Below are 22,189 nucleotides of genomic sequence, written 5' to 3'. Positions count from 1 at the left end.
CCAATAACTTTTCAGGTTGTTACACGTTTGGATTGTTCTGCCATGAGATTCTTTTGATTTTGTGCACTACAGGACCCAGGGTGCTGACTGGTTGGATTTTGATGCCAGACTTCGGAATTTAGCTTCGAATGCCCAGGTGGAAAGAATTGGACGGTTGCCGGCCTCATTAAAGGTTGATGCTGTTCACGAATTAATCAAAAATGTCTGTGATGCATTGTTTAAGAAGAAACAGAGAAGGAAAAATCATATACCTTGGTGGTGTGGGAAATTGATGAACTTAAGGAAAGACTTACGTGTTGCAAGGAGAAACTTCCAGTGCGCTAAAAGGAGACATCAACCCAGAGATGAGGTAGAACATCATCCCAGGGGCTCACATCTGGTGAGTATGGGCTTGGCACACCCAGGGTCCTGAGCTGGATATCATCATTCTTCTCTTTCTTGGTGATACCCTTCGGCTTCTCTCTGTCTCTCTCGGGGTAATTCACAATTTTTTTTTTTTTTGACTGGTGCAGCATAAGCCGCAGGCTTCCTTGCACCATACAGCTAATAATAATAATAATAATAATCTGAATGATATCTATAGAATGGCAAGACATCATTACTTCAACCAGATATATAGAAATAAAAAATCTTCATGGGAACAATTAGCTAAACAAACTCTGCAGAAGGAGCCATGGGGCCTGGCTTATAAAATTGATGTTGATAAATTACATTCTAGTGAAATTTTCTCAACCATAATGGTTAAATACTGTGAGACTTTGTCATGGACTGAGTTCGTGAATGCGATCCTCGACGAGACGAGATTATTTATCAAGATGTTGCGGTTCCAGAAAATTCGGAACAGTTTAAGATGAGAATGGATCACCTTACATACGAGGGTCTTGTGGAAGAAGAGGAATTTTCTTATTAGGAAATTGGCAAGGCTGTTGCTTCTTTGAAGGACAATAAATGTCAGGGTCTGGACCTGCTTGAGGTCGTAGTTATAAAGAGAGTTTGGTCTGTCATTTCAAAATTAATTATTAATCTGTTAAATTCCTGATTGATGGACGGTCTATTCCCCAACCCTTGGAAACAGCAAATCTCAAAATTCTGTTGAAACACCCTGAAAAACCTCCAATTTTGCCTTCTTCTTATCACCCCATAGTGTTGTTGCCCATTTTGGAAAAAGTTTGGGAGAAACTAATAGTTTATAGAATCATGAATTATTATACTGACAAAAACTTATAAGCAGCTAATCAATTTGGGTTCTGCAAAGGAAGATCAACCGTTGATGCCATTTGGCTAGTCATTGATTCTGTACTGTCTGCAACTTCTAAATATGTCCTCGGCCTCTTTGTGGACTTCAAAGGGGCCTTTGACACCGTATGGTGGCAAAGTGTCCTGCGAGGTTCCGGGAGGCCAGGATCTCTGTGCCCATTTATCATTTAATCTCAAGTTATTTCGAGGATAGAGCTCTCTTGGTTTACTCTGGTACTTGCTCTGTTAAAAGGAATGTCACAATGGGCTGCCCTCAGGGATCGGTCCGTGGGCCATATTGCTGGACCATGGTCCTTGATGGTGGCTCGTGATGGAACATGAAAATGTTATCAAGGTAACATATGCTGACGACTTGGCGGTTTTAATTTTTGTAGAGTCATGGCCTCAATTAGAACAACTGGTGTGTTGTTCATAAGTTAAAAATTTCGATTGATAAAACAAAGCAGATGCTTCTTAAGGGAAATTTAAATAGGCCTCCTACCTTAAAATTGAATAACCAAACCATTAAATTAGTCAGGAATTATAAGTGTGGTATTATCATGGACGATCGGTTCAGTTTCATCACTCACGCCCAATTCTTGGAGATTCTCATGATCTTGTTCAAGATCATGAGAATCTCCAAGAATGTATGGGGTATAAAACTTGTCACTTTAAAGTTGTATTACAAATGTGTTTTCTTACCCATTATTTGCTATGCTGCTGGTGCTTGGGCCTTCTGAGTAAATTTCTTTCAGAAAATTTCTTTCTCAGGATCAGCGCTTTTTTATTCTGGTCATAACTAGGAACTGCAGGTGTCTACGGGCTCTACAGGTTTGTTTGTTTTTTTGTTTTTAGGAGCATTAGCAACTAAGGCCACATTGCTCTGGGGATATGCGGTGGTCATTCCCTGACCTTTTCGCATCCTCCGTATTTGATGGTCGTGGGCTCGAACCCTGGTCTAATCAAGAAGCGTGTGCTATGCACTGCTGCTACTGCCCACCTGGCTACAGAGGTGTGAGCTCTACAGGTACTGAATGGAAGGCTTCCTATTCAGTATGAGGTCATTTATCATTATTTACAGTTTTTTCGTAGGAAAACTATTCCTGCAAGGTTAGGAGAGCATGCTATAGATTTTGATATGCTGTCAAGGAAGGAAGATAATGAAAGAATTAGGAGAGAACTTATAAATAGCTGGCAGTCTTCATGGATGGCTGCTGATTTAGGTAGAGCTACATTCAAATTTTATCCAAATGTGTCAGAGTTTCCTAAGCAAAAAGTGTTCTGGTTTTGTCCAGGCCTAAATTTGTCATTTCTACTTTCAGGGCAGGGCAATCTGAACTCTAAGCTGTTTGCTTTGGGGTTGGCTGCCTCGCCACTTTGTATGTGTGTGGCATCCCAGAAACAATAGAATGCTTAGTTTTTAATTGTAACTTGTATTAGATCTAAGACAGGAATTACAAGTCCTGACTGATGTTTACCTAGAGGATGAATTACCTTGTTTGGTTGAGATAAAGTAAAATTATATGGTCTTCTCTAGTTTTGCAGCTGAGGTGTAAAAAAAAGACGTAAAAGACTTTTAGGTAGAAATCACTAGAGTTTATTAATTTAGTGTTGTTTTGGTTTTCACCTTGTTCTGGAATGGGTACAAGTTTTCTTTTTCTAGCTGATCTTTTGAAGCTCCGTTCCTTGTTGAAAAGGCTGGAATTAGGTTATTTACTTAGGATTAAAGATAGACGTAATGAACTGATAGTTTTGTTAATGGTTTTGATTTGGTTTGAAGAAAACGTATGAGTAAACATATTTGGGTTGCCTTGATACAGGTCAACTGATAGAACTGATTAGAACTAGGAAATATTGAAATGATTGTCTTAATTTCAAACATACAATTTGTGGATATTTGAAGTTCTTGAAAAACTGACTATATAATAACACCGCTGTCGGGTTGCCTATAGGAAGTTCCATGTAAGCAAAGAGGTAATTTTGTATGTAATTTGTGAATTAAGTTAGTACAGTTATGATGCTGTTGTGTCAAGGAGTTTAATGGTAAATAAACTGTGTTGGTATTGTGGTGGGTCTGTGTTAAGTTGGCAGTGGATGTTGGATATAGACTAAGGTTACATAATGGGTCTATATCCAAATGCAAAAGTTTAATTTTGCATATAGTTATTCTTTAATTGAAGTTAAGATGTAAATGAGTGAAAATTTTAAATAATTGGTATTTAGCCATACAAAAGAAGAATTTTTGGCTAAGTTCCCTCATTCAGATGAGCTATTTAACTTTGATGTATAAGTATAATTTTTATGTTACTGTTGTGTCAAGGAGTTTAATGGTAAGGGAATTGTGTTGGTCTGTGTTAAGATGGATCTAGACCAAAGTTACATGTTGGTTCTACATCCAAATGCAAAAGTGTAATTTTATTGTATATAGTTATTCTTGAATTGAAGTTAAGATGTAAATGAGTGCAAAATTTGAAAGAGTTGGTATATAGCCATAGGAAAGAAGTTTTTTTTTTTTTTTTAAGCTCCCTGATTCAGATGAGCTATTTAACTTTGATGTTTAAGTATAATGCGTTGAAACTGCTGTTTTAGCTCCATATAGTGCTGGCCATTCCAGTGTGGTTCATATCTGGTTGGAAGGATGTTTATTTGGATTTGCTCTGTTCTGGTCTTTGTTTTGTTGTGCCAGTGATTGGTTTGTCTTTTAGTTATAAGAATATATGAGTTTGTTTTTTTCATGATTACTGTATATATGGGCGCCTCCGTAGCCAGGTGGGAAGGAGCAGCAGTGCGTAGCACACGCTTCTTGATTAGACCGGGGTTCGAGCCCGTCACCACCAAATACGGAGGATGCGGAAAGGTCATTCAGGGAATGACCACCGCATATCCTGGAGCAATATGGCCTTAGTTGCTAATGCTCCTAAAAACCAAATAACAACAAACAACTGTATATATAAAATAAACTTTTGGGTGATTTCCAGAGTGGTGATCATGCCCAAACTGTGATGTAAATAGTGTATAGGTTGTGGCAACAGGACTGTTGTTTACTAGTCACTCTGCTGCTCCTTTTTTTTTTTTTTTTTTTTTTTTTTGGGGATTTCTCCTTCTTCCCCCACTGTCTGTCCTTTTTCCTCCCTTTCCCTTTCTCCATTCATTTAATCTTTGAGATTTCAAGTTCTCTTGAAATCTCAAAGTCTCTACTTGGTTGTGGAACCTGGCTGCCTCCACGTGGCTTGGGATAGAAGTCAGGGAGCAGGGGACCAGGTGTTCCATGCCCCCCACCCCCCTGGCTGCAAAATGCCAGGTGCCGGCACTCAAGACGAACATAAATACACACACACACAGTTGCTGGCCTTGGCCTAGTGCTTTCAGATGGCACAGCGGCATATAGGGGAAACCTTGGAGGCTGCAACAAAGTACAAAAAAAAATATATATATAAAATAAATAAATCCCATTAGCCCCAAACCACCACAGTTTGTTGAAACAGGTGCCTCGAACACGACTTGGAGCCCTGACAAATGGGGTACGTTCTGTTTTCTGATGAGTTCCGTTTTAGCTTACAAACTGATTCTTGATGTTATTTCATCTGGATACAACGAGGAACGTGGTACCAGCCCTCCAACATCAGAGAAAGGGACACTTACAGTGCAGGTGGTTTTCTCATGTGGGGCAGAATAATGATCAATGGCAGCACCCCCCCCCCCCCCCCCCCCCCCCCCGCCCTCCTTCATGTTTTTGATAGGTGTACTCTAACTGTGCAGATAACCCAGATTTTCTTTTCATGCATGACAACACCACTGTATATAGAACTGAAGCAGTGGAGGAATATCTTGAAACTAGAGATATCTAATGACAATCACCAAACTTAAATTCAATTGAACATTTTTGGGATGCCCTTGGGCGTTGCACTGTACACTGATGGCTAACTCCTCAGTTACTTGGTTAGCTAAGGTTTTTTGCTAATGGAAGAATGGGATTTGTTGCCACAGAATCTTAGAATCTTATAGACACCCTTATATTGAGCATGGTTTACTGGTGTCAAGCCTGTTTAGTTGTTGGAGGGTATCATATGCTTTACTGATGCTTTATGACCATATTTTCGGGCATCTTGCATTGACTTCTGTAATGTGACCTATTTGGTAATTCTTATACAACCCCAATAAATGTCCCCTTATACCTGTCCAAAGCTTTTCACTGTCTCCTCATTTCATTATTATTCTATTGTACACCACTATACTAAATTTTGTCCCGTAGCATCACAAGATGCACAAGTTATGCCACATTTTCTATGTGTTCGATTAATTTTGTTTGAGCAGTGTATACATGGCACTCTTATTAACAATGTCATGTCATTGCCTCTGGGTTTTGGTTTCATAACCATCTACATAAAGGAGTAATGCTTTAAGCTTTCTTTACAGATTACTCAGCAGTAAAACTACAAATTCTAACCTCTACTCTCTTTAACAATCATGCCAAATCAAAGGATGCACAAAAGTAACTGATGAGACTTCCAGTAGTAATGGCAGAAGGTCTGACCACAAAACCAAAACCTGATTAGTTTCACTACTGAGTTCACCATACAGTGTAAACTTTTAAAAGAATGGGTAGAAAAATTTGAATTAATAGGTAGGCAGTGGTTTAAGCTTTCTTTACAGATTACTCAGCAGTAAAACTACAAATTCTAACCTCTACTCTCTTTAACAATCATGCCAAATCAAAGGATGCACAAAAGTAACTGATGAGACTTCCAGTAGTAATGGCAGAAGGTCTAACCACAAAACCAAAACCTGATTAGTTTCACTACTGAGTTCACCATACAGTGTAAACTTTTAAAAGAATGGGTAGAAAAATTTGAATTAATAGGTAGACAGTGGTTTTTAATGAATATTTTACTGTCATGTATCATACGTGATATGTGAAAGATTTCAAGTTCGCTAAAAAATTAGGGGACTGAATTTGTATATCAAAATTGCACCAGCATGGCGAGTTGAAAGTTGTTGTAACAATGCAGAAGCACTGCAACTACCATATACAGAATCAAGGAGTTTATTTTGAAGGTGATCCAACCAAATAATCATTAATCTTCTTCATTTCCCAAATATTAGCTCAGTTCCCGATCTTTTTTATATATATATATATATATATATATATGATGTAATATAAAAAAGTTAGACAAGAGTAATAAAAGTAAATAAATATAAAGCTATCATTAGAGGCAGCAAATGCAAATCCTCCACATGAAGCCTAATTATATCTGATAATTAAAATAAATCTGATATTTAAAATAAAATAAAAACATCGGCCAGTAGTTATACAGGGTTATACAGGGGATTATCGACTACTTTTTTGTCTTATTATTACTCTTACTTTCCCTTCCCTGTTTGTTTATTTTATATTATTTTACGTTGTTTTTCGCTCTACTTTTTTGCCGTACTACTGGCCGATGTTTTTATTTTATTTTAAATATCAGATTTATTTTAATTATCAGATATATACTATATATATATATATATCACACCTTGCATCTGTAAGTAAGGGTGTTGAATTTTCAAGGTTTGGTTTGGTTTTTTTTTTTTTTTTTAGGAGCATTAGCAACTAAGGCCATATTGCTCCGGGATATGCGGTGGTCCTTCTCTGCCCTTTCCGCATCCTCCGTATTTGGTGGTCACGGGCTCTAACCCCGGTCTAATTACGAAGCGTGTGCTATGCACTGCTGCTCCTGCCTACCTGGCTATGGAGGCGCCGAATTTTCAAGGCAAAAAAAAAAAAAAAAAAAAAAGCAGAAGTTATGTGGTGGAATTAATTACATAGTAAAAATTTATATGCAATCAGTGTTTGTTGATACCCTGTTAGTTGTATCATATAAAGGCATTCTATAATGACCCTTATTGCTATAATTTCTAAACCAAACTGGATAAACATTCCATCAGTTGAACATATATGAAGATGAAATGTCCATATAATGTTTATATATAACGTCCACATAAAATTTAGATGCAAAATTAGATATTAAAATGTTTAAAATTACTCACCTTGTTTAGTTTGAGTGGTAACAAAAGTTTTAATTAAAGTATCTGTGGTCTGTACTCACAGACCACAGATACCAAGTTATTAGTTTAGTTGTATCATATAAAGGCATTCTATAATGACCCTTACTGCTATAATTTCTAAACCAAACTGGATAAACATTCCCTCAATTGAACATATATGAAGATGAAATGTCCATATAATTTATAAAAATTTAAATAAAGTTTACTTCACCACTGTATGGAGAAGAATTCCATTTTAACTTTACTGTTAAAATAAAAAAAAAATTTAAGCATTTTTTAAAAGCTTTATTTTAAAATTAAATTTAGATGAAAAATTAAATATTAAAATGTTTAAAATTACTCACCTTGTTTAGTTTGAGTGGTAACAAAAGTTTTAATTAAAGTATCTGTGGTCTGTGTGTACAGTGAAAGTGCATAACGTAAGGACTGTAATTCTGGACTCTTATCTAAGAAAGCTTTTTTCAAACCATTGCCCCCAGCATGGAAGTACTGTTTAATAGTATCTAATGCCACATCTAAAACAGCACACTGCTTTGGACTTAGGTTCTTTTCTACTTCCTGTACAGAAAGAATAAATTTAAAAATTAAGAGGATTAACAAGCTAACCCAGTACTCCTTGCAGAGCTGCTTCAAACTGCATACTAATATATATAATATGAAACAAGTATATGAATGAAATGCCCATACATTTATTTATTTATTATTTTTTTTTGGCTTTGTTAAGCAAACACTTTTAAGTTAAGAAAGTGTTGCATTGCACAGAAACCCATTCTGAAGTTATTATAAATATCAACTTGTTATAGCATAAAGGTTTCACACATATATTAGTTACAGATGTAGGTAATAGTTCTCTTCATATAAGCTGAACAATGAATTCAGTACAAGGTCTGAAACAGCATACACATGCATTTTAATGGGTCTCATTTGGTGGGTGGGTGGGTGGGTAGGCAGGCAGGCACTGAAGATGCGAACAGCCTAGTGATAGGACTGTTGTTTGTTGTTGTTGTTTGTTATTTGGTTTTTAGGAGCATTAGCAACTAAGGCCATATTGCTCCGGGATATGCGGTGGTCATTCCCTGACCTTTCCGCATCCTCCGTATTTGGTGGTGACGGGCTCGAACCCCGGTCTAATCAAGAAGCGTGTTCTACGCACTGCTGCTCCTTCCCACCTGGCTACGGAGGCGCCCCCTGATAGGACTGATGCACTAAGCAGTGACTTTAGTTTGCTCATTGCTATATACAGAATGAGACTGTGCCCTGAATTTACTTCAGTATAGGTTACCTGTTGCACCAACTCACATCTTCTTATATATACATTTATGATAATCCCGATAAAATTACGTTGACCAAGATTTTTGTAGCCCCAGCGAACACTAAGTTTTCATTTACATTTATTCACTTTTTTTACTTAATTGTTATACTCAATTATTTCCTATAAGTAGCTTTATAGTTCTAGTCAAGCTCTGTGGTTTATTTTGGAAATTAGATAGCAATTTTGAAAGTTAATACTTAGTGTCCGGAGATTTTATGCTCATAACTTGCTGCCATTGTTATACAATATGAAATAGCATAAGGTTAACGTAAAACTAGACAGCGAAAAACGCAGCACTGCATTAGAAATCTGTTAGATTACTATAGCATTATCAATTAATCAGTAAAATTTATTAAAGTTCATTGTTAATTTAATTACTTAACAGAATCATGACCCGGGCTAGAGCAGCAAAGCAGCGTTCACAGAATAGCCATCGTGCTGTGGCTCACGGGAGAACCAAAGGGGGCAATTCTCCAATGCATCACAGTCTAAAACAATGCGCAAAATGTTTGCAGACCTGTCTAGAACAGGACATGATCTAGCCAAGGAGGATTTTTGTGTGTGTGCCAGGTGCACAGACTGAAGAAATTAGGTCAAATCTAGGACAAATGCCCTCGAATAAATTAATATGAGGGACCTATCTAGTCTCAGCTGAACAACTCAACACCAGAGCTCATTCCTGTGCATCAGGCAACACAGAGGCAATCTCCAAGGCAGAATGTGCTGGTCCCACAGGAACTAGTTATTGTTGGTGACTCTACTGTCAGGGAGACAGGGAATATATTATGCAAAAAGGATAAGTGGAACAGGACCAGGGTATATCTGCCAGAGGGAAAAGTTGATGATGTAGGGCAGATATCATCTTTTAAGGGCAAAAAAGGTGATATTGTTGTACATGTTGGCAATAATGACCTTAAGAGTAAGAGATCTGCAGATTTACTTAACAAGTACAGGTCAATGTGGAAAAAAGTCGCAAGTTAGGGTTAAATTTGAAACTGTCTGCAATTCTGCCCAGACATGATAGGAGGGAGGGTATGATGACAGTCTTGGCAATCAATTCGGCCCTGGACAGATTGTGCAAGGCTCACGGGGTACAATTTTTTTCAGCGTGGTCTGTGCTTGCTAACAGGAGAGACTGCTTCTACAGGGATGGGATACGCTTAAATAGAAAGGGCGCAAGAATATTTACTGATGCTATTGAGGCAGTGTTAGGGGAGTCGGAAAACTGCTAGATTGGGGGGGGGGGTTCACATACTAAAAAATTAACTGTAGCTGCAGGCAGAGGCAAAAGTGATTTTTGCACTGCTTCTATTGTAATGAGCAACAGCCTAGAGAACAAGTTGCTAGGGGCTTCCAAGAGCTGCTGGGAGTCATCATGGAACAAGTAAATACATGGGCTGTGTTAGGGTAACTAAGAGTAAGAACAAGTTTGTTTGTTTGTTTGTTATTTGGTTTTTAGGAGCATTAGCAACTAAGGCCATATTGCTCCGGGAATATGCGGTGGTCATTCCCTGACCTTTCCGCATACTCCGTATTTGGTAGTGATGGGCTCGAACCCCGGTCTAATCAAGAAGCGTGTGCTACGCACTGCTGCTCCTTCCCACCTGGCTACGGAGGCGCCTGTAAGAACAAGTGCATGTATACTTGCATGTACACTAACGCTAGAAATATAGTAAATAAAACTGATCAATTTGAAGTGCTGATCAAGGCATCAAAGGCAGATATTGTTGGGATAGCAGAGACATGGTGTGACACAGATATAAGCAGTGCAGAATTAGAATTTGGGGAGTATAACGTGTACAGAAAGGGTTACAATGTTAGTTAAGAAACACAAATTCTAAGGAAGTGCATCCAGTTGACACGGGTGGACAGTGCAATGTTGAGTCTGTTTGGTGTGACATAAACACTGGGAAAGGGAAAATTAAGGTAGGAGTACGTTATAGGCCTAATGACCCTGATGAGTACATGAACAGTTGTGCAGAGAAATAGAATGGGCCAGTAAATCAGAATGTCTTGTAATGGGGGATTTTAATTTTCCGGATATTGACTGGAACTTGTGAGTTGATCAATTGCACGCTAGCAAGATTTTTGTGGATTTATTGGAGGAGTGTTTTTTACAGCAACACATTCGAGAGGTAACCCTTGATGTGATTATTCATGCATTAAGAATTTGCAGATAAAGGAACCACTAGGTGAAAGTGATCCACAATGTACTGGTGTGGGTTTACTTAAAGATGTAACTACCATCAAGGGTAAGGGGAAGGGTTTTTGTTTTCGTAAAGGTGACTACAGTGATCTCAAACAGTTTTAAATTCTATACAGCGGGATCAACTGATGATGATGTTAAAAACATTGAATTCTAAATGGGAATCCTTCCAGGACTTAATCTTGGAGGCAACTAGGTTTTTCATACCAACTAAGAAATACTGTTCAAGGTTCTGGCATAAATGGATGTCGGATGAATTAATGAGGCAACACAGAAGCCTACAGCAGATATAAGCTAGTCTGTAATCAAGTCAAAAGGAGATTAGGCAAGTGAAGGCAGATTATGAGAAATCTTTGGCAAAGGATGCAAAGAAAAACAGTAAAGAATTATTTACTTATGTAAACTCTAGAAGGAAGGGTATGAATCAGATTGGTCCACTTAATGGTTCGACTATTGAAGATTCTGTTCAAGTAGGTGATAAACTGAATGAGTATTTTGCTTCTACATTCACACATGAGGAGTTATTCAAAGAGGGTAATACCAGAAGTTTATCCAACTCTAACAGGGACTATTAGTTTTAGTAATGGCTGCATGGTGCAAGAACGCCTATGGCTTATGCTGCACCAGCCAAAAAAAAAAAAAAAAAAAAAAACAATGATAAAAAAAAAATAATAAAATAAAATAAATAATAATAATTAATAAAAGAAAAGGAAATTAAACCTATCATCTTATGCGCTTCCCTCACCCGAAGGTACTATCCAGATGACCTTTGAATTTCCCCAAACTGTCAGCCTCTACCACCCATGTAGGCAACTTATTTCAGTAATTTATAACTCGCTACCTAAAATAAAACTTCCTGCAGTCCAATCGAAACATTTCCCCCCATAACTTGAATTTATGTCCCCTAGTTCTAGCATCATTTATAATCTTGAAAATTTCGTCCTCATTCATTTTACTGATGCATCTCAGAGCCTTAAACACCTCAATCAAATCTCCTCTAAGATATCTAGTTTCCAAACTCTGCAACCCACATATTCAAAGTCTTTCTTCATAAGGACGCCCTTTTGCTGATCTCACCAGGTGAGTTACCCGTCTTTGCACCCTTTCAAGAAGCTCGATGTCTTTCTTTAGGTGCGGTCTCCATACCTGAACACAGTATTCCAAGTGTGGTCTAACAAAAGCCTTATATAATGGGATTATCACGTCCCTATCTCTACTTGAAAAAGTTCGATAGATCATCGATAGGACACCAAGGGCCTTCCTTGCAACCTGTTTACAATGCTCAGAGAATTTCATGTCTGACCGTATCATAACACCCAAGTCCCTTTCCTCCAGTACTGGGTTCAGATTAACTCCACCAAGTGAATAAGTTATTTTGGGATTACTGTTCCTCAGGTGTAATACCTTACACATTGTTGGATTAAAGCATAGCTGCCATTTTTCTGACCATTCTTGAAGTCTATCTAGGTCTCTCTGAAGAAGCTCAGCTTGACAGTGATCATTAACTACTCTACTAATTTTAACATCATCGGCAAATTTAGACATCACGCCCTCTATCCCTTCATCGATGTTGTTTATGAAAATTAAAAACAACAGTGGTCCTAATACTGATCCTTGGGGAACCCCACTTCTTACATCAACCCAATCTGATGAATAGCCATTTATCACAACCCTCTGCCTCCTACCTTGAAGCCATCCCGCTATTCATCTAAGGATTGTCCCAGTGATTCCAACCTGTTCCAGCTTATAAAGCAACCGCTCATGTGGGACTGAGTCAAAAGCTTTGCTGAAATCTAAATAAACAATGTCAAAATTATTCCCTAAATCCAGCTCGTGAGTAACCCTTTCAAAATAGTGAACCAGATTTGTTAAACATGATTTTCCCTTACAAAACCATGCTGAGTATCCTTGAGAATTTCAATTCTATCCAAATGATCCTGAATTCCCCCCTTGATCATTGCCTCCATGATTTTCCCTACCACTGAAGTCAGACTGACAGGTTGATAATTTCCCACTTCACTCTTAGAGCCACCCTTATGTATGGGAGATAACATTGGCACTTTTCCAATCCAACGGAATCTGCCCAGAGTCTAGTGATGCTCGCATAATTAGCCTCAATGGTTCAATGCTCACTTGCCGCTTCCCTTAAGATTATAGGGTATATTCCATCAACTCCAGGAGCCTTACTGGCCTGTAGGCTCGAAAGATTTTTCATTAAATAATCTTGCGAAATTTCAATATCATTAATTACATATTTTTCAACTTTGCTCCCACAATTTCCCATTGCCACAAAAGGTTTTTCATTTGTAAATATCGATGCAAAATAACTGTTGAGTTCATCTGCAATGGCAGCTGGTGTATTTAATACTATCCCCTTTCCCTTACGTAAAGGTCCGATCTGGTTTGTCCTGCTCTTCTTGGCGTTTATATATGTGAAGAATTCCTTATCCCCCCCTCTTTGCTCTGTTTGCTAGTGATTTCTCATAAACTGTCTTTGCCTGTTGAACCTTTTCTGTGGCTCTATTACAGATCATCTTGTAGCTGTTATAGGCTTCAGTACATTTTATTGCTCTATAACCTTTCCATGCCACCTTTTTTCTGCTCAAGTAATGTGTCAACTTCACTATTCATCCAACTTGGAACCCTCCTCGTGGAGTATTTTTTAATGATAAATACGCATTCAAGTCATCTGTGATTAATGTTTTAAAAGCATACCACAGTTCAACTGTATTCATTCTCTACACGATATCTACCCAGTTAATAGAGGCCATGTAGTACCTTAAGGCATCGTAATTTCCTTTTCTGAAATTAAAACTCATTCCTTTGCCTTTTATTACTGCTACCTCTCTCATCATCATCCACCGTAGAACTCTGTGATCGCTTCCTGCTACTGGTTCCTCTACTGTCAGCCCTGTTATGTCATCTGATTCATGGGTGATGATGAGGTCTAGGATATTCTTTTGTCTAGTACTTTCCCTGACATGTTGATACAAATAACAGTCATCCAGTTGATTTAAAAATTTTGTTCCCCATGTCGAGTTTCCTTCCCATTTACTCCAATCAATTAGAGATAAATTGAAATCACCCATAATAAGACATTGATGCTTACTTGCCCGTTCCATTTGCATGTAGAGGCTTTCGTCATAATCTTCACGATCACCTGGTCTGTAGATTACTCCTACTTGCATTATAACTTTGTTTCCAACTATCTCACACCATACAGATTCTATACTAGCATGTGAAACGTCTGAAACCGGGAAAGCTATCGTCACACTCAGGCTGCTTCTGATAAGAAGCATTACCCCACCGCCCCTTCTATCTGCCCTATCCTTCCTAAATACATTATACAAGCCGTACTGAAACTCATCATCCCCCATTTCCAGGTCGCACCACGTCTCCGTAAGCCCTATTATGTCCGCATTACTTGTTTTAACCAGCAGTTCGAATTCGCTCATTTTATTGACGACACTTTTAACATTACTATATAAACAATTAAGACTTACTCTTCTTGTATATTTAACTACCCTAACACAACCCTTGAAGTTTTTTAGGCTATCTTCCATGGCATTAGCTACCCGCTCACTTAAAACCTTTCTGCCCCCAGAACATTTAGATATTATGCCCAGTTGGGGAAACAGATAAGAACTCTTGAGGAGGTATGTGCAAGAGTTACTTTGACCAATATTATCAGATAAACGTGTGTCAATATTAACCCCCCCCCAACTAGCAGTTTCCCCGAACCTTTAAGGTATCCTCAATAATACTGGCAAAAACTTTTGCACCACCTTTGTTTAAGTGTATCCCATCTCTACAAAACAAATTCCTTCTACCTACAAGTGTGGGCCATGCTGATAGAAATTTCCCCCCTAAAGCCTTGCAGAGTCCGTTAAGTCTTGAGTTAATCCACAAGGCTTTTAACATATAATCCCTCCTATCGTGTCTGGGCAGAATTGCAGACACATAGACATTGTGGCCTAGCTCGTGGCATTTCCTCAGCATGGTCCTATATTTTTCCAACAAATCATCAGATCATGTACATTTAATGTCATTAGTCCCCACATGAATAATAATATTCTCTTTACCCCCCTTAAAATCTGACAAAATGTTTGTGACATCATTAATAGTTGCTTCCGGCAGACATACCCCGGTTCTACTCCGCCTATCCTTATTACAAAAAATATTCCCCGTTTCCTTGACAATGGATTCTCGTAATAAAACAATGTCCTTTTTAACCAGAGTAGTTTGTACTTGGTTCTTCTGTTTTGAGGCATGAATCGGGTGTGCATCACTTGGTAGATTGCTGGAGTCTTGAGTCCCTGACAAGCTCCCAGATTCATTATTCTCGAGGGCAAGCACCCGTGTTTTCAGTGACTCAAATTGTTCCATCAGTGCACCAAATTGTAATTTAAGATTGGTGCCCTCCTTACATCAATCACAAAGAAAAGAATTCCCAGGTGAGCTATGATTAGTCACCAGGTTGACCTTGGAAAACATTCCAAAGGTTCTGCAACGGATTAAATCATGACTCACCCGTAAATCGCCATCGGATATTTCTGTGTGAGTCACGATACCCTGTGACGTGTTTAAGGCAGATCTCGTAACTACCATTATAAAATTAGCTAAATTATCAATGAAAATTAACTTTAAAAAATGATATCTATAATATTATAAAAATCAAACTGTTACAGCATTAGCATTTTGCATTAGTAGAGGCATTTGATGCAAGAAAGCAAGCTTACGCAGCTTCAGCCAAAAAAAAAAAAAAAAAAAACGACTTCCACTTCATCCCTCTGTTCGTTCGAAATACCTGTCCAGCTGAGCCTTAAACTTATTTAGGCTATCAACCTCCACCACAAGGGATGGAAGTCTGTTCCACCAACCAACCACCCGCTGGCTAAAGGCAAATTTCCACACGTCTATCCTACATCTGTCTTTCCTCAATTTGAATTTATGCCCTCTCAGGTGATTTTTCTGAGCTTGAGGAAGAATCCCATCAGCATTGAGCATGCTTAAACCATTCAAGGCTTTATACGCCTCTATCAGATCACCTCGCTGGTGCCTAGTCTCCAGACACTGTAATTTGCAAAACTTAAGCCTTTCTTCGTAAGAGCACCCCTTTGTTCCATTCACTAATCTTGTTGCCCTTCTCTGTACTCGTTCCAGCAGCTCTACATCCTTCTTGAAATGAGGCCTCCAGACCCGTATACAGCACTCTAGGTGTGGCCTGACCATTTCCTTATACAATGGAATAATCACCTCCTTATCCCTGCTGGAAAAATTCCTGTATATCATTGACAATACTCCATGAGCTACTCTTGCAGCCCGTCTGCACTGCACAGAGAACTTCATATCTGCCTGCACAACCACCCCCAAGTCCCTTTCATTCTCTACCACTGTCAGTGTAGTACCACAGAGTTGATACGTTGCTCTGGGGTTGCTGTTTCCCATGTGTAGTACTTTACATTTGTCAATGTTAAACTTCATTTGCCACCTCTCAGCCCATCTGCTCAACCTTTCCAGATCCTGTTGTAGTAGCATAGTGTCAGTAGTGTCCTTGACAACCCTGCCAACCTTTGTATCGTCTGCAAACTTGGACATTAAGCTTGATATACCATCATCAATATCATTTATAAATACAGAAAACAATAATGGACCCAGCCCTGAGGGACTCCACTAATAACATTAGTCCACGATGAGCAGTGTCCATTGATTACCACTCTCTGTCTTCTCCCCCTCAACCACCCCTTTATCCATAGCAGCAATTTGCCTCCAATGTCACACTGCTCCAATTTGTGTAGCAGTCTTCCATGTGCAACAGTATCAAAAGCCTTTCTAAGATCCAAGTATATAATATCAAAGTTATTCCCTGCATCCAGTTCTTTTGTGACTGCATCATAGTATCAATCAAGTTGGTCAGGCAAGACTTCCCCTTAACAAAACCATGCTGTGTCTGAGCTATAACTGAAGTCTTGTCTAAATGATCCTGCAGTGCTTCTTTAACCAGTGCCTCCATTAATTTTCCTGGAACAGAAGTTAAGCTCACAGGTCTATAATTACTTGTGTCAGCCTTTGATCCTCCTTTGTGAATTGGGGTCACATTTGCACATTTCCAGTCTATGGGTACCTCCCCTGAGTCCAAGGAAGCTCTCATAATTATGGCTAAGGGTTTGCTTACTTCCTTTGCTGCCTCCTTTAATATAACTGGATAGATCCCATCCACCCCGGGTGCCTTTCTTGTGTTTATCTTCAACAGTTTCTCCTCCACTTTACTCCCAGTTATTTCAAGATTCTGTAGCTTACTGCTAGAGTTGAATACACCTCTGGCATTCCCCTTGCTGAATAACTCCTCATGTGTGAATGTCGATGCAAAATATTCATTTAGTTTGTTAGCTACCTGAGCAGGATCATCAACAGTTGACCCATCAATATCAAGTGGACCAATCTGATTCATCCCCTTCCTTCTAGAGTTTACATAAGTAAAGAACTCTTTGCTGTTTTTCTTTGCATCCCTTGCCAAGGATTTCTCGTAATCTGCCTTCGCCTGCCTAACCTCCTTTGTAACTTGGTTGCATATCAACTTGTATCTATCATAGGCTTCTGTGTCATGTGTTAATTTGTAAGTATCCCATGCATTTTTCCTCTCTGCCATATGCCTCATTAGTTCATCTGACATCCATTTTGGCCTAAACCTTGAACAATATTTCTTAGTTGGTATGTAAAGCCTAGTAGCTTCCAAGATAAGTTCTTTGAATGCTTCCCATTTTGAATTTGCTGTTGGTAACATCATCAGTTGGTCCCACTGTATAGAATTTAAATACTGTCTCAGTCCATCGTAGTCGCCTTTACGGAAGCAATAACCCTTCCCTTTACCCCTAATGGTAGTTACCTCTTTGAGTAAATCCCACTTCAGCACACTGTGATCACTGCCACCTAGTGGTTCATTTATCTGCAGATTCTTAATGCATGAAGAATCACTGCTGATAATCAAATCAAGAGTATTACTCCCTCTAGTTGCCTCCCGAACATGCTGATGTAGAAAACAATCATCCAATAAATCCACAAAAGCCTTGCTAGTGTGTGAGTAACCAGCCCCCAAATTCCAGTCAATATTTGGGAAAAACCTATAACAAAATAATCCAACAATATCTAAATAAATAAAATATTTAAAAGCACTAATCAACAGTAATCCAATCCACTTAACTGAGGAGCTTGGACGAAGCGCGTCTGCTCACCTCGAATGCCCATAGTTTTTATGTCCATATGTCCCATAGTTTTTGTCTGTTTACTTGATCAAATGCTTTTTCATAATCTATAAATGCTAAATGCATTTCTAAATTAAACTCTTTTTGTTTTTCTATTATTTGTTTTAATATAAATATATTATCTGTACATGATCTTCCTTTTATGAATCCTGCCTGTTCTTATATTAATATTTCATCAGAGATAATTTTAATACTATTATTTATTATTTTGCTATACATTTTATATACTGTATTTAGTATGCTAATCCTTCTATAATTCTTTGTATCATTTCTATTTCCTTTTTTAAATGAAATAATTTTTGCTATCTTCCATTCTTCTGGTATTTGATATTGTTCCCAACATTTATTAAATAAATTTAGTATCCTGTCTTTTAAAAAACTTCCTCCACACTTGATCAGTTCTTTATTTATACCATCCATTCCTACTGCTTTCCTAATTTTTGTAGCTTTCAATGCCTTTTCAAATTCTTCCTTTGTTATCGGATCTATGTCACTAACTGGGTCTAACAGTATCTCTTCTGTTTGATATGTTGGGTCTTTCCACAATTCTTCATAATGTTTTTCCATTGTTCTTCCTTTATTATATTTATTCTCGAAGTGTCTTTCTGTGTGCTATTCATGTGTTTCATCATTTTATATGCCAAATTTTGTCTTCCATGAACATCATGTTCTATTGTGCTTATAAATCTATTCCATGACTCTGCTTTAGCCTTCCTTATTATATCTTTAGTTTTATTGCATTCTTGTTTATATATTTCTTCATTCTCACTTGTCCTGTTTTGTATATATTTAAGATATTTATCTTGTACTGCTTTAGCTATTTCTTCATTCCATATCTTTACCCCCCCATCTTCTTATAGTTTTTCCTGAATTGTCCTGGTGTCTCTTTTGCTATCTTTTGAATTATATTTTGTATATTATTCCATTCTTCTTCTATTTGTTCTCTCTCCGATGTTTTACTTAATTCGTGTTTAATCCTTTTTTTCATATAAATTTTGTATACTTTATAACCCAACTCCTCCTTCCCCTGTTTAATAGCTTTTCTCTTCTTCCATTTAGCCCATAACTCTATTTTTGAAGCCACTAAAAATGATCTGAAGTAATATCATATCCTCTAAACACTCTAATATCTCAACATTGTTTTGCTAATTTTTGATTTACTATTACATAGTCTATTATTGATTATGTACCTCTTGCCGACCATGTATATCACGTTTTCTAAAAAATGCATTTGTTATCTTTAAATTATTAAATGTTGCAAAATCTCTTAATTTATATCCATTTCCATTTACTTTATTTTCTCCATAACATCCTATAATATTTTTTATTGGCTTATTCCCTGCCTGAGCATTATAATCTCCCAAAATAACTACATGGTCCTTTTTTATATTCTTATCTAGTTCTCTTTTGTAACTCTAAATAAAATTTATCTGTTTCTTCCTCTTTTCCATCTTCTGGAGCATAAATTCCAATTATACATAATAACCTCTGTCTAATTTAAATCTTACTGTTATTATTCTATTATTTATAAATGTGTAGCTCTGTATTTTGGTTTTCCATTTCCGATCTACTAATATTGCTACCCCTCCACTAGCTCTTTCCTTTTGATCTACTCCACTGTATATCATTGTATAAGAATCATAATCTTTCGTACTTTTTAATTTTTTCTTTGTTTCTGTTATTACTGCTATATTTACTTTCTTCTGTTTTAAATGTTTAAGTAGTTTGACTTCTTTATATCCTAATCTTATTCTTATTGCAAATAAGGTTGCATCAAGAACAGAGACCTGAGGGACTTCTTGTATATATGTTTGTAAAAAGACTTACTGATAGTGAACTTGAAAGGTTCTAATCTGAAGGAAATTCTGTATGATATAATTAAGTGACCTCTCAGGATACCAAAACACCAAGTAGTGCCAAATTCTTTCTCTATGTCGAGGCATACCACGACGAGATGTTCATTTTGGATAAACACATTCCTGATGTACATTTCAGCTTTGACCATGAGATCTAGGGATGATTGATTTTTTCTGATTCCAAATTGGTTATCAGAGGTCATATTTTGGGAATCAAGATACCATGTCAGTCGATGGTGTATAATTTTTTCTATGGTTTTACTTAAACAGCTGGTGAGAGAAATGGCTCTATAGTTGTGAGGGATAGAGTAACCTTTCCCTATGGTTTTACTTAAACAGCTGGTGAGAGAAATGGCTCTATAGTTGTGAGGGATAGAGTGACCTTTCCTTGGTTTGGGTATTGCCAGTACATAGGAGCGATTCCAGGAACTGGGAAATTAATGTTCAATGAAGATGTGATTATAGAAGGTCAGCAGAGAGGATAATGATTTATTATCCAAGTGTTGTAGCATTATGCAATATATTCTATCAGGGTCAGCAGCACTGTTCTTTGTGGTGGATATAGCCTCTTGAAGCTTAAACATAGTATGTGATTGATTGTTTGATAAAGAGGATGTGGGTCTGAAATTCAGTTGGGATTTTTCAGCTAAGCTTTGATCTTTTGAAATGATGAATCATATGTGGTCGAGTCAGACAACTGTGAAAATATGGCCCTAGGGCACTAGCAAATAATTCTCTGTGAGAATTATTTGTAACAGATCATAAAAATTTATGAAGGGAGATGCCTGAGGTGTCAAATATGTCTTCTGTAAGCAGATTCCAATTGGATTATGATGCATAATTAATTATCTTGTGGAGGTCATCAATACTGCTGTGAAAGTCTGCAATTCCATTGGACGATGTTTTTCATTGTTTGGATTTAAATAGAGAAGCTGTATCTGTCTTCTTTTTGGAAGTCTGTTTCATGCGGTCAATATTCATTTTCTCTCTCTCTTTGTAAAAATAGGTTTTGCACCTATTTCATCTTCTGGATAGATCTCCAGAATGGTTTCAGTTTCTTCTTGACTGTAAATTTCATTTGTATCCACAAGGAAAGAGTCAGTGCTGTTTGCTAACTAGATATAAATTCTCTGTTTGAACAGGTCTTATGAGAGTTGTATGAGCAACAGATGGTATTAGCTTTATTTAAAGTCTGTTGCTTTGAACATTGGCATTCAGAAGATAGTAAAGATTGAGTCTATTCAGAAATATAGATGTTTTGTGGAATTGATGTATCAGTCTGTACTGATATTGAATGAAATTTCTGAGCAGTGTCGGAATATGTACATCTTGGCATCTGTTATTTTAACTGTTTTCTTGCTTTTGAAAACGAGGCTGTCTTTTCTACCTTGTATTTCTGTTTTTATTTTTTTATTATTTTTTTTTTATTTCCACTGATCACATGTTTTGAAGAAAGCTGGGTGATTGCTTTTACAATTGGGGCAATATGAGGACTGTGATTTACAATCAGCTTGGGCATACTGCATCACCTCAACAGACCGCTTGAGAGTGTCCAAATTTCTGACACTTATAACAATCTTACTGGGTTTGGAATATATGGTCAAATGTGGCAATTCAAATGCTTGGCTTTCACTGATGAAGGTTGGTTTGGTGAAGAAAATGTTATTATTATGCTGCAAGTTGGAATAAGTTTGCCATCTTTCTTCAGAATAATTCTCTTCGCTTCTATGACCTTCTGATCCTGCAATTCATAGACAATTTCCTCCTCTGAGACATTCTTTAGATCATACTCTGAGATGAAACCTTTGGAGGTATTGAGTGTAGCATGTGGTGATAACTTAACTGGAATTTTACTGAATGTGGTGATTTTGAGAAGGGACCTGGAGTGTCTGGAACTGGTGGACTCAATTAGGTGACCATATTTAAGGCATCGTGCCATTCTTGTGGAACCTGCTATATTTTCCAGACATTTCTGTATGAGAAATGGTGATAGATTGCCTATGACCTGGTTCATTACGGAATACAGGATCAGGAAACTTGTATGTGCTACTCAGGAAGCATCTGTCTTCAGTCTCTTTCGGGTGGTTGCGTCATCATTGAGTTGGTGCAAATCCACTGAATTTGGATTTGCTGTCTGAATTGGGGGGGGGGGAGTTGTCATAATCCATGTTTTGCTTCTTTTGGCCCTGGGATTTGCTTTACCAACCCAGGTGTCCAGCCCCACCATGGAGAGGCAGTAGCAGTGCTACAAGCTGACCAAGTGGCTGAG

General features: G+C 37.7%; 1 protein-coding gene across 1 annotated transcript in view; it reads right to left on the bottom strand.

Moving 5' to 3' along the window:
- Window positions 1-22,189, bottom strand: part of unc-13 (protein unc13 homolog) — a 1,321,962-nt gene that overhangs the window by 60,083 nt on the left and 1,239,690 nt on the right. Inside the window, exon 39 of the mRNA XM_090372343.1 lies at window positions 7,629-7,842. Coding sequence (XP_090228469.1) covers window positions 7,629-7,842 — 214 coding nt within the window. The remainder of the gene's footprint in view (window positions 1-7,628; window positions 7,843-22,189) is intronic.

This window comes from Mastigoproctus giganteus, chromosome 4, assembly GCF_048544385.1.
Source record: "Mastigoproctus giganteus isolate SK-2022 chromosome 4, ASM4854438v1, whole genome shotgun sequence".
Classification (NCBI taxonomy): domain Eukaryota; kingdom Metazoa; phylum Arthropoda; class Arachnida; order Uropygi; family Thelyphonidae; genus Mastigoproctus; species Mastigoproctus giganteus.
The sequence above is the reverse complement of the archived record's forward strand: the minus strand, read 5'-3'. Positions and strand labels throughout refer to the sequence as shown.